Source organism: Papaver somniferum, chromosome 7 (assembly GCF_003573695.1).
Source record: "Papaver somniferum cultivar HN1 chromosome 7, ASM357369v1, whole genome shotgun sequence".
Classification (NCBI taxonomy): domain Eukaryota; kingdom Viridiplantae; phylum Streptophyta; class Magnoliopsida; order Ranunculales; family Papaveraceae; genus Papaver; species Papaver somniferum.
This window is the reverse complement of record NC_039364.1, coordinates 201,321,407-201,334,529: the sequence shown is the minus strand read 5'-3', so window position 1 is coordinate 201,334,529 and position 13,123 is coordinate 201,321,407. Positions and strand designations below refer to the sequence as shown.

The 13,123-nt window shown below is 36.2% G+C and overlaps 1 protein-coding gene across 3 annotated transcripts; it reads left to right on the top strand.

Annotated features, from left to right (window-relative positions):
• The first annotated feature begins 5,067 nt into the window (after positions 1 to 5,067).
• Positions 5,068 to 8,806, top strand: LOC113299381 (protein MANNAN SYNTHESIS-RELATED 1-like). 3 transcript variants are annotated; one of them, XM_026548401.1, is made up of 7 exons: positions 5,068 to 5,222; positions 5,587 to 5,711; positions 6,449 to 6,587; positions 6,748 to 6,812; positions 7,062 to 7,147; positions 7,282 to 7,849; positions 8,085 to 8,806. In XM_026548401.1, the coding sequence occupies exons 2-7, from the start codon at positions 5,601 to 5,603 to the stop codon at positions 8,373 to 8,375; spliced, it is 1,260 nt and encodes a 419-aa protein (XP_026404186.1). In that variant the 5' UTR covers positions 5,068 to 5,222; positions 5,587 to 5,600; the 3' UTR covers positions 8,376 to 8,806. The 3 variants fall into 3 exon arrangements, with proteins under 3 accessions (XP_026404186.1, XP_026404187.1, XP_026404188.1); XM_026548402.1 differs by having other exon boundaries at positions 5,186 to 5,354; XM_026548403.1 differs by lacking the exon at positions 5,068 to 5,222 and adding an exon at positions 5,351 to 5,369.
• The last annotated feature ends 4,317 nt before the right edge of the window (positions 8,807 to 13,123 follow it).

The window sequence follows — 13,123 nt, the reverse complement described above, 5'->3', positions numbered from 1 at the left end:
CTTATCCTAAACAAAAACCATACCGCCGTTACCTCCTCTTCTGCTCAGATCTGCTCCTTTATCGATTGCTTGGGTTATTTTTTATTTTCCAATGTTGTTTTTAACTTAATTATTATCTTTTTAATTTTCTGTTTGAGTAGTTTAAGTCTAGTTCTAGTTTTTCCTAAGAAGAATAGTTCTTTTGGACTTTCCTTCGGGGGTTTCTCTAGGTTCATATCCATCAGTTTGTTGTTTAAAGGAGTGTGAAAGTTATGTGATTTGCAGCAATCCTCTCTTCACGGCGAGCTTGTCCAGCAGGTTTTTGATCTTGTAGATCCTCAAGATATTTTAATATTTTGGGAAGCAGGATGCTTTTTTCGGGCGATTTTTTGTTTGTGCGGTGAAGAGTTGTGTTCTTTGGCTTCAAAGAAATCATTGCATATCACCAATTTCAACGCCAATCTTCAAGCCAAAAGCAGCAACAACTACTGTTCTTTCCTTGGCACCATCTTCACCTAAACTTTTCAGTTTGGGAATTTTATCTATTGATGGTGCTAATTGGCTTTATGCATTCTCGGTTATTAGATCTAGGTTTACACTAGCTTTTATCTTTCACTGCTCAGTCCCTGTAACTTTTGATTTTGTGATCCTTCATTTGGTCCGGATCTCTAGGTTTGTTAGTTGGTTTGTGTTGTTTGTTTACCTCAAGAGTAGTGTTGATGTTAATCTTTTTCAGTGGGAAATAAAGCTCTATCGTGTTCTCCAGCGAACTTTCGTTATACCAAAAGAAAAAAAATGAGACTCATCATGTGACTTTTGGAAGGGTGTTCTATCTCTTGGTTATTAAAAAAATTGTTCTTCTGAGTTGTGAATCTAGATTCGATTCAAGTTCTCCCGTAAAGGCGGGTGTTATGTTACTTTCTACGGTGTTAGGATACCGATCCTAACTCCCATAATCCCACGGGTAGAACTCAACTCTAAAACTGGTCTACAAGTTGACGGATACCATTGACCTATAAACTATCCAATTAAGTGTCATCTAACCAATGTGGGGACTAGGGACCCAACATACAGTTACGTTGCGATCGCCCGCTAGAGATTCTGGTTATAGGATTCGGTTATGAGATTCAGATTACAAAATTCGCTTCGAAAGTCATTTAATTGTAAATCTTGAGAGACTTATTATAATTTCAGAGATTTCCCTTTTTATTTATTAAAAATAAAATAGATCACTTATTAAGTCCACTAAGGGCAATCGATTCCATATGCATTGCCCCAAAAGAGCGTTTGGTCGTGAGATTCACTGACGAATGTCTTTTGATATTAGACTGGAAAAGACGTTCAAGCAAAATAGCGGTTGTTAGTTTTGAAGTGCGTACCAAAACCAGTTTTATAGTGGGAAATAAAGCTCCGTCGTGTTCTCCGACGAACTTTCTTCGTACCAAAAACATGAGATTCATCATGTGACTTGTGGAAGAGTTTTTTATCTCTTGGTTATTTAAAAAATTGTTCTTCTGAACTATGAATCTAGCTTCACCGATTCACGTTCCCCGTAAAGGTAGGTGTTATTTTTCTACGGTTATGTTTCGATGGAGTGGAGATTCTGATTACAGGATTCAGATTATGAGATTCGCTTTGAAAATCACTTAGTTGTAAACCTTATTTGTTTAGGATTTGTGTTGTAACTTTGCGGATTTCCCCATTTATTTATTAAAGAAAAAAGATCATTTGTTGAGTCCACTAAGGACAATTCATTCCATATGAATTGCCCCAAAAGCGCATTTGGTCGCGAGCTTCACCGAAAAATGTCTTTGATATTAGACTGAAAAAACGTTCGAGCATAATAGCGGTTGTTAGTTTTAAAGCAGTAGTGCTACGTTTACCGGGAGAAAATCCCATGATTTCTTCCGGGTGAAACAGAAATTCTGGTGGGCCCCGCAGAGATTAACAGGGGCAGGTTTAGTGATGGAGCCCACCAAATTTCTGTTTCACCTGGGAGAAACCACGGGATTTTCTCCTGGTATACTAAGCATTATTGGTTTTAAAGGAACGCGCAATTGGGGGATAGTAAAACTAATCGGGGGATATAAATTACTTCCCCCAACCAATAGTGTCAGCTAAGGGGTGTTTTTGGGGGGAAAATACTAAAATACCCTTCCCTCAAAATAAAAATCAAAAAACTTCAATTCAAAAAACAAAATCATATCCCCATTTCCATTTTCACTTCTTATTAATCTCTTTTAGGGTTAGGGTTTTGAAACCTAAATATTCCCTACTCCCTTTCAAATTCTAAATTTTCCCCACTCCCTTTCAAATTCTCTTCTCCTTCTCCCTTTGAAAACGATTTATTTTTTTTCACATTCGGAAGTGATGAAGACCATGCCGGAATTGATGAGGACCATGTCGGTAGTGATGAAGACCATGCTGGTAGTGATGAAGACCATGCCAGAAATATTTTTTTTACATCGCAGGAAGTGATGAAGATCATGCCGAAATTGATGAAGACCATGCTGGAAAATGGTGCCGACATGCTTGGTTACTAACATTCAATGCCGTAACTAAATGTCGACATGCTCCATAGAAATCTATCAATGCCGGTAGTCTAGTGAAAAAAAATCATTTTCTGGATACTTTACATCATGTGCCGGCAAAGAAATTTAAGCAACATACTATGCCGGAAAATGGTGCCGGCATGCTCGAGAACATCCTATCAATGCCGGCAGTGGACTAAAAAAACAGAAAAAAATTCAAAACGAAATAGGTTTTGAATTTCAAACCCAGAAAAAATTTCTACGAGACGTTGTCTCACATTCTGTTAGGGGGCGCTGCCTCTAGACCCCCCCTGGATAGTTTTGTACCGGCATAGTTTTTTGGTTGACTACCATGCCGGATATCGAGTGGCCGTCATGGACGTAGTATGAATACGATGCCGGTATGGCTGCTTCCGACATCGTAGTCATACCACTTCTATGCCAGCACCGAGCTTTTTCAGCTGCAAAAATGGTGGTTTCAAACAAAAAAATCAAATTTTCAACCTCATAACAACAATTCTCTCTTCACAATCATCCTCCATTTTCACCAAAAAAATTTCCCTCTCAATTTTTTTTCCCCTCCTTCTACTCTCACCTCACTCACCCAAATACAAATACACACTAATCTTTTAACAAATACTTAAGATTTTTCCTAATTATAATTAAACACTAAACCTGATTAGTGAGGAGTAGATTAGGAATTATGTAAATTATTTAGATAAGGGGTGACCCTGATTTGATATTTGGATCTAGTTTTTGTCCTTTTCCTATATCCCAATTAGTTTTACTATCCCCAATTGCGCGTTCTTTTAAAGTGCGTTCCAAAACCGGTTTTATTTATCTATTTCAGTACCACAACCGGTTGAGTATGAATACCATGCCGGTTTTATTTATCTGTTTGAGAACCATTGAATTGTGTCGGTGCAATAAGACAACACAATTTTATGATACTTTTAGCTGACCTGTTGAGTTGTGACTTGTGAGGTCAAAAACTAGTCCCCAACTAAACGGATCTAGTTGTTCCGGCTACAACCCAGATTAAACCCGCGGAAGCACTGAGCTTGAATTCACAGAGATGTCTCACTCAGATTTAATCCTTCATATTCCATACTCCAAATCCTTCTTCACCCCAAGCTGTTCATGTATCTCAACCTCAAGTATTTCGGCTAAATCTAGGTGCATTTCATCGTCATTCTCGTAAAAAATCTAAAATTTACCGTATGCATACGTACACTGTAACCGCTGTGGTACTAACAGTTGGTTCACAAGTCTCATTCAGTCAATCGTAGTCGAATATCCGGATCCCACGGAAATAATTTGTATTAAACAACCACTAATTCACTTTATTTCCACATGAATAAAGTTTGAGACTTGGGAGGAGACCGGATGTTTGCAGCCCACTTAATTTGATTTGATTTATAATCCAATCGTCGTCTTAATTATTTGCTGATCTCCAGCATTGATTGGATTATTCAACTGTTGTATAGACTACTCAATTATGTGTGCATGAGTGCATCGCCAACTTTGATTCATGAGGCTCAACTATATATACCTCACCTACTCGAATCTTGGTCCTTGTAGACTGCACCATTTAAAAAAAGTATTGTCTGCAAGGGATCATCACATACTTTCTTCCAAAGACACATTTAGCTGCGAAACGTTGAAAAATTCATGCAAATCAGTTATTTAAAATCTTATTAGACTTGCTCAAAGATTTGTAGTGTGTCTGTATATCAGAAATATAAGGTCCTATTTGGTATAGTTTTCAAAAGCAGTTTTCTATTTTTAAAAACAGAGAAACCAGAAAACTGGAGAATACGCGTTTGGTAGGGATATTTTCAGAAAATGTTTTCTATCCGTTTTCTGTTTTTGAAAACAACAAATTATTGTTTTCTGTGTTTTCTCTTTTTTCTTTTTCTTTGTTTTTTTTTTTATTTTCAGAACAAAGTAAGAGATCTGCAAGTGAGTTATGGCTAATATCACTATCTCTTAGAAGAATCTGTAAATTTGATCCGATTTAGTTGATTTACCTTATTTTCAAAAACAATTTACCAAACAATTTTTAAAAATGAAAACAAACAAAAAAATAGTATGTTTTTAAAACAGTGGAAAACTATTTTTAAAAACTGTTTTTGAAAATTGTATCAAACAGGCTCTAAGTGTTTCTGGTTTTCCAAAAACAGAGTCTAGAAACAAAAATATTATACTTCACAAAAAATTGACTTCCCTATTTCTGAAACCATTCCGAAATATATATATATCAGTTATTTTTTGTTATTCTGACTTCTCAAAATGTGTATCCAAATAGTCTTTGGATAAAAATCAAAAACAAGCGTAAAAACCGATCCAACTTCCCCGTAGGACCAGATGTTTGCAGACTCATTGCTCACTAAAATTGGGTGAAAATAAAGCTCTCTCCTTCCCTACTTGCCATTCAATATAAAAAAAAAAAAAAAAAAAAAAATCTGCTTTTGCTTTGTTTGTATTTAACGTAAAAATAAAGTAACAATTACATATTATTTTGATGGAAAGAAAATTATACTGCCTTAACTCAAGGAGAGAAATATACTGTAAAAAAAATAAACGAAAAGAAGAATAAAAACATTTGGTTGGGTAATAAAACCTTTCCTCTATTTAGGTGCCTGTCTTTATTTTTTTCTCTGTGCTCGCTGCAATTTGGAGTAGTAGTATTGACAGCCAGGGATATAATAGGTAGGAATTTACCAGATTTCTTCTTTTTTATTTAACAAAACCCTTGAATTTAGTTCCCGGAAATTGTGTGTCGGTTTTGTGGATTATTCCTGTTTCTCTATCAAAATCTGGATTATACATACTCCAGTCCAGGTGAGGTGTGGTGAGGTTAGCTGTCATCATTCATTTTTCTACTAGATTTGTCTACATCTATAAATCTCTTCCCACTTTTAATTCATCCTTTGATTTCTTTCTCTTTTAGAAACGTGAAAGATTTTGTCGGCATTGTTTGGCTTTTAAGTAGTATACAGTGAATGCAGATCTGAAGAACAAATTTCTCATTTTCTCAATTTTTCTTGATTGATTTGCTTCTTTCTTTCAACAGAAGGAGAAGAGAAAATGGCTATAGATCCGAGACAGATACTGGGTGGTATTCTTACCTTCACTATGTTTGCAATGCTTGGTAATATGGTCAAGAGAGATCATTTTGATAATCCTATCATTAGTCAGGTATAATTCTCTTTTCTTTTTTCTTTCCAGTTGTTCGATTGAAGTTTTTTTTTCTTTTTTTGATTATTTTTGAGAATGAATTGAATCAAATCTGTTTCTAGATAGTTGGAGAGATAGTTGGATTCATTTCAATTATGTTTTATAGTTGAAGTACAGCATAATTGAGGTTAAGATCTTCTTGAATCTATAGATTTTGAATCTCATTCATTGGGGAGTTTTTTTTTTATAGTTTTAAATTATTGGAAATCGTGGATTTGAATTGATTATTTTAATGGTGATAGATTCTTGGCTTGAATACGAGAATTGTGATCTTTATCTTCATCTACTTTAGTTTTTGGGTCTTGTATGGTCTGTGATTAGGCGATTAGAGCATATGATTAGTCTTCGCATATCGACGAGGCCTGTTAAGTAGTAATCCCCCCCACATCGAGGCGGAATCTAGGTGGCTAAATTGTTGACAACATGGGTGCTAGATGTTGACACAGTAAAGTTGGTCCATATATAGTCAGAGGAAGTGGTGCTTGCTTCTATCTATCTGTTGGCTTATGCAAAACAGTTGCTATCTCCTCGTTTCAATATGTAGCTGTTTGCTGTAAATTCTAAAAGTTACAGAAGTATTTTGACTTCAAAGTGATGTATTTCTTGTTGTGTTTTGGTTATACTGGTATCTACTGCTTGAGAATGAATGAGTTCGTGTTTGTGTTCTTACCCTCTTAAGTTTCATTAATTTTTATTAGGGGAGAGTTACTGAATTGCGAGCAGTCGAATTCGACAAAGTTGAAGTTACAAAGCAAAGTCTTGTTAGTGTCTCTAGAAATGGACCTTGGCAGGAGGCTGGAAATGAGCTTAAGCAGTGCTGGACCAGGCCAGACTCAGGTAAGCTCAACAATGATCTTCTGGAGTTCGATGGTTAAACACACCATGACTGTTTTCTATTCTTCTCATCTGAAGTTTGTTGGTTAAAAATGCCATGACTGTTTTTTGTGCTTCTCATTTTGTTTCCTTGTCATTATCTTTCATGGGGTCGTGGTTAAAGTTGAGCACTCCAAGGGCTTCATCACATTCTCCTTGACTAATGGTCCTGAATACCATGTCTCACAGGTATATTGTACTACCTTAACTTGATTTTTTGTAAACCGATGCAATAATCTGAACTGGCATAACTTGGGCTATTCTGTGAAACAATTGTAGGGGTTAAACTAGTCTGCTGTCTTGAGTAAATTAGAGGCCTAAGTTGATTTGATATTAAGTTTGTTTCTTTGATATTAAGTTTGTTTAATGTGTAACAGATAATTTTTGAATTGTTTTCTGCCATCTTGACTTTGCTGACTAACTTCCGTTATCTCCTAGATTGCTGATGCCGTAGCAATTGCCAGATATCTGGGGGCAAAACTTGTACTTCCTGATATCAGAGGAAGCAAAATTGGAGATTCAAGGTAAGTTTGGGCTTCATTATTATGCTTCCTTACTTTCGTTCACAGTAACTGCTTAGGTTAGTGTAAAATTATAGTTGGCTGCATTATATACCTTACTATTTCTTCTCATGATTTGAATTTTGCAATCGCTTCAGGGACTTCGGAGAAATTTACGATGTGGAAAAGTTCGTAGAAAGCCTGGACGGTGTGGTAAAAGTAGTGAAGGAAAAACCTTCTGAAATTTCAAAGTTCGCTGTTATCAGGGTACCCAACATGGTTACTCAAGACTTCATTGCCGAAAACATTAAACCCTTATTTAAAGCAAAGGGTAACATCAGGCTTGCAACTTACTTTCCCTCAGTAAATATGAAAAAGAAGAAAGAAAAAAATGCATTGGACTCTGTTGCGTGCTTGGCCATGTTTGGGAGTCTAGAGTTGCAACCAGAGGTTCGTGAAGTAGTTGACACTATGGTGGATAAGCTAAGAACTTTGAGTCGTAAGTCAGATGGTCAGTTCATCGCTGTGGATTTGAGAATGGAAATTTTGGAGAAGACAAATTGTCAAGGTCTTAGTGGAGAGAAAAGTTGTTTCTATCCACAAGACATAGGTTCGTTTTTAAGAAATGTTGGCTTTAACACCGATACTACTATTTACGTGACACAAAGGAAGTGGCACAAAAGTTTGGATGCTCTCAAGGAAATTTTTCCAAGAACATATACAAAGGTAAGTGGCTTTTGCTTCAACCTATATTATCTATAGCATCTCACTGAGTGTTCCTGCAAACTGTTTGTTATGCCTCCATGCAAAGTGAGAATAGTTACAAACTGTTTTTAATCCTTTGATGCAAAGGGACGGCAAAATTGCTCAAAGTTAGCTTGTACTTAGTCATGCAGTTTACTACCCCTCCTTATTGCTTATTCAAGTGGTTAACGCTCGTTCCTTGTTTGTATATTTGCAGGACAGTATAATTCCTGCAGAAAAGAAAGCAAAGTTTCTAAGCTCAGAGAGTTTAGAACTCGAGAAAGCTATTGATTTCCACATTTGCTCGGAAAGTGATGTGTTTGTGCCATCCATCTCTGGTTTGTTTTATGCAAATGTTGCTGGAAAGAGAATTGCTTCAGGAAAGACCCAAATACTTGTTCCAACTGAGCGAGACACCTCTTCTCCAACCACAAATTTCATCTCATCCTACATTTCCAAGAAAGACCACTTTGTACATTCATGTTACTGTGAAGTAGGAGCCAGGTAAAAACGGTCTCTTCATAAAACTAAGGAGTCATTCATTGTGCTGCTTTCGGTTTGTCTCTTTCTGCTAGTATCTGTCCTTACACTTCTCGTATCTGGATGAAGAAAATTCCATATCCTGTTTTGTGTACTGGAAGAGAGGTTATCATCTAAACAAGAAAGAAAAAGAAAAAAATGGTTTTGCAAAGAGAGCAAAATCTGTTGTTTGTTAAACTGTGTTGAATGTGTTATAAGTAAAGCTTATAGTCTCTGTTCACCTTTTCTAATGACTTGGATACCATTTTAAAGCTTAGTTTTCAGTTCACTGTAATGTCCTGTTAAATTTTTGTTTTTCATCTCATGCTTTTTGAGTTAGAGTGATATGTAAATCAATCAATTGGGCTTGAAACCCAGAATTCTTAATATTATTTAGCTTGAAGGGTTGGTCGTCCTGCATTCTAGATTCCTTCAATCCTCCATTAAAATGATACTGGCAATCTGGTATACATTTACAGTGCTGAAGCTGAACATAAGTGATGCTAATTCACTGATGACCAAGAATAATGTTGGTTGGACTCCAAAGGTTTTGGATGTTAGCTGGTTAACTGACCCACCCGAGTGGGATGATAATAAGAAAAACAATCACTACTAGGAATCTTAGGTGGATTCCTTCAATCCTCCATTAAAATGATACTGGCAATCTGGTATACATTTACAGTGCTGAAGCTGAACATAAGTGATGCTAATTCACTGATGACCAAGAATAATGTTGGTTGGACTCCAAAGGTTTTGGATGTTAGCTGGTTAACTGACCCACCCGAGTGGGATGATAATAAGAAAAATGATCACTACTAGGAATCTTAGGTGAACAGAGGAGTCCAAAAACTCTAGACTCCCAAACAATCACCTAGGACTAGGACACATGGAACTCGGATACTTGGTCTCCTCCGATGATGATAATAGACGAATTTTTGATGGGAAAAATACACTTTAGTCAAAAAACTCATCCAAATATACTAGTTAGTCCACCCCCATTCAACTAGGTACAATTTAGTCCAAAAATTATTTAAAATATGAAAAATACACATATATAGGGCTGCACATGGGTCGGGTTGGGTCGGGTTTGGCCTCACCCACCACCCGACCCACTGCTGGTGGGTAATTGAACTTTTCACCCGCAACCGACCCACCATAACAATGGGTCGCTTTTCACCCGACCCACAATAAGGCGGGTTGGATCGGGTCGGGTGGTGGGTTACCCGTCATATTTTATATCTTGCGGGAAATTTCATTGACTCTGTCCAATCATCATATCATTGATTTTCACTTTTCAGCCCAATAGAAGTTGTAACTTCATCACAGCAGAACAAAACATCAAAATTTCTTTATCCAGAATAAAAAATGATCTTATAAGCATCCAAGATACACAACTAATTACGGGCTTAATTCATATTTGTGAAACAAAAGGATTGATCAAACCCTAATTTTCATGGAGTTTGAAGAACAAACGGTGATGTTGGTAGGTCTTAATTAGTCCTAATTTTGATGAAAAATGCGAGTGCGATGCTTAGTTAGGGTTAGGTATTTTATTTTTTCAATCCAATGGCTGAGATTCATTCTAGGATAGAAAATCTAAGGGGTAGCATGCTAGGGAATATTGGGCGGGTTGGTGGGTCGGGTCGGGTGAAGGAAGTTCCTACCCGCAACCGACCCAACATACGGTGGGTTTTCACGTGCCTCACCCATAGTCGACCCATACCTAGGTGGATCGGTTCGGGTACGGGTATTTTTCGACGGGTGTGGGTCGGGTCGGCGGGTCGAGTCGGTTATGTGCAGCCCTACACATATAACCTTAGTCCAAAATATTTACAGCTTAGTCCAAAATAATTTATGATGATGTCAGCCATTTTAAATAATATAAAAATAATTAAAAATTAATTTATCTTTTGAACCGTTTGTCCAAAACTCACAAACTTTATATATTCTGAAAGCTCTTTCCGAGAGCTATAAAAAGAGTACCCATATGACCGTATAATTCTCATTTTCTTTTTAAATATTAGTGTACACTGGCGTACAAACATGTACACATCTACAAAAATTCAAAAAATCCAAAGACAAGGACCACAAGGTGCGCTAGTTTGTACATCACATACAACTAGAATCGTCCACCAAAGCACCACTGACGCTAAAGCTCTTTCTGAGACCTGCGAAAAGAGTACCCATATGACTACAATTTTCATTTATAACAAAAATAATTTTCTTTATGCTATCTAATGTGTACAAAAAAGTAAACATACACAAGATTTACATAAGCTTATGGAGTCATTTTTTCACATGCACTACTTTTTACACACCTACAAAAACAATATGCATGAAATCGATCATTCATAAATCACACAAACCTATTTTTCATGAGAATTACATTAGTGCACCAATATGTTCACCCATGCGAAACATGCCTAAAATCGATCCTCCATAACCACACAAAAACCTACTTGTACATGGAAAATACATTGGTGCACCAATGTGTACACCCCCTGCAAAACATGCATAAAGCTGGCCATTCATAACTACACACAAACCTACTTTTTCATAAGAATTCCACTGGTGCACCAATATGTACACCCTTGTAAAACATGCGGCAAAATGATCATTCTAGACTTAGTCTAGGTGATTAAAACTAAACATATCCATTCGGTTATACAAATAAGTAAAACAGTGTTTACCCGTAAAGATGTGGTGGCATCTCCATTTATTTTCATGCAAAACTTTATCTTTCCATTCTTGAGTAGGAGGTTGTCAACACATATCCTGTACACATACAAAAAAACTACATTAAATGCATCTCTTGGGTTAGAAGTTGCATTTTCCCGTACCACCTAATGAATTATCTTAAACTTTGATGACATGCTAAGCACGATTACCTGATTCATCAAGGATGTGACAAAAACGCTTGAATAGTATATACACTACGGGCTCGTATATCTTAACAAAAAGTGTGAAATCATTTTTCATTTCCATTTATGTGTAATAGAAGTTGTACGAGAAATGTATGAAGACAGTGTTCTACAATACAAAAAGAGTACAAGAAAAGAAGTACGAAAGTGGTTCACATCATATTCTTAACTTTTATGGAAGCCCACTTGAGTGGCAAACAAAGAAGTAAAACTGACTCGACTTGACAAAACTAGCAGTTTTTAATATCGAATGCGGTTAGATCAGTCTATATGAGATCATTCAATTATGTACACATCAATTATCGACGTATACAATTACGTACACATTAAAAAATCGAGGTGTACAATTATGTACATATTAAGAATCGACGTGTGCACAACTAAGCCATCGGAAAAAAAAATGATAAAAATAAGGATAATTATTATTAGGTAGGTAAGAAGTTAAATTGAACTAAATGCATCGTCTTACCTAAGCTAATCTCTCCTCCCTTCTGGCATGTTTTTTGTCTCTGCTAGCGTTGTTCTTAAATAATACCTGATGCCCGGTGGTTTGAATGGGTACTCCGGAGGAAACTTAATCTTCTTATGGTAGAATCCACCTTTGATAAATAAAAAATAAAACTCAAGAACGCAGATGTGGGTAAAGCTCAAAAGTCGTCCATATCAGATGAGCTAGTGACCAACAAGGATCCTTAAGTAGAGTTGAAAATTGATGTATCTTCTTATTAGACAGTATGAAACATTTAATATACCTGTAATGGTGTGCCTTCACTTCCTTCCAGAGCATAATCTTAAGTGAAGAAAAAAGTCAAAAGTAGAAGTAATAAGCATAAAACAACAAGAACAGGAAGAAAAAAAAAGGTAAGAAAAAAAGAAGAGAAAAACAAATCCATATGGTCGGAAACTAGAAGTATATACACGTGAAAAATCACAGTCAACTTCATACAAGGTGTAGTGCTGCCAAAAAGGGTACACAAGACATTTCTCAGGTTTTCCTAGACTAACTAATTAACTCAACTCCATATCCAAAATGGTGTACAACTATGTACACATGAGAACGGTGTACAACTATGTATATATCTACAAAAGTCTAACATCCACCCCACAAAACATGGCATATATTGTTGAGATATCACAATGGTGTGCAACTATGTACACACCTATAAAGCTAGGGATCCATTCATCACCGAGCATACTAGTCTATAAAAATGTACACATCTATAAAAACCTAACAAAATCTAGCATTCATAATCCAAAATGAAGATTATAATTTTCTTTCTCCATTCATCACCAAGTGAAATTGCGGTGTACAATAATGTGCAGATCATATATGAATGAACAAGTCATTTCCTCTCTTAAGTCATCACCATGAACAAGTGTACAATCAAGTACACCTTTTTGTGTCCTAACAACTTATTAGTCTTATACCTCCTAAATTAACATCTAGCATTCAAATTTTCAAATGCTATATTAATTACGTCCACGATCTTTTCAGACTATTTCTAATTTAATTAAAACAAAATGAGAAGCTACGTACATTTATGCAATTCAAATTTTCAAACTTACTTTTCCATCTTGCATCCCTTTCTCGATAGCAACAGTGATGAAGTACCCCTCTCTTTCATATTTGACATCTGGATATTGCTCACAAACCTGAAAAGTGCATATTAGCAGAAATATATTAAGAGGTGTATCAGTCTCTTACTCTCAGTAACCTCCACAGAACAATGTCTAATCACTAAGAAAGCCAATGTTTTGGTGCTTGCATACTAGTGCTCTCAAAACGGAAAGTAGTGATCTTATTTTGTGCAGCGCG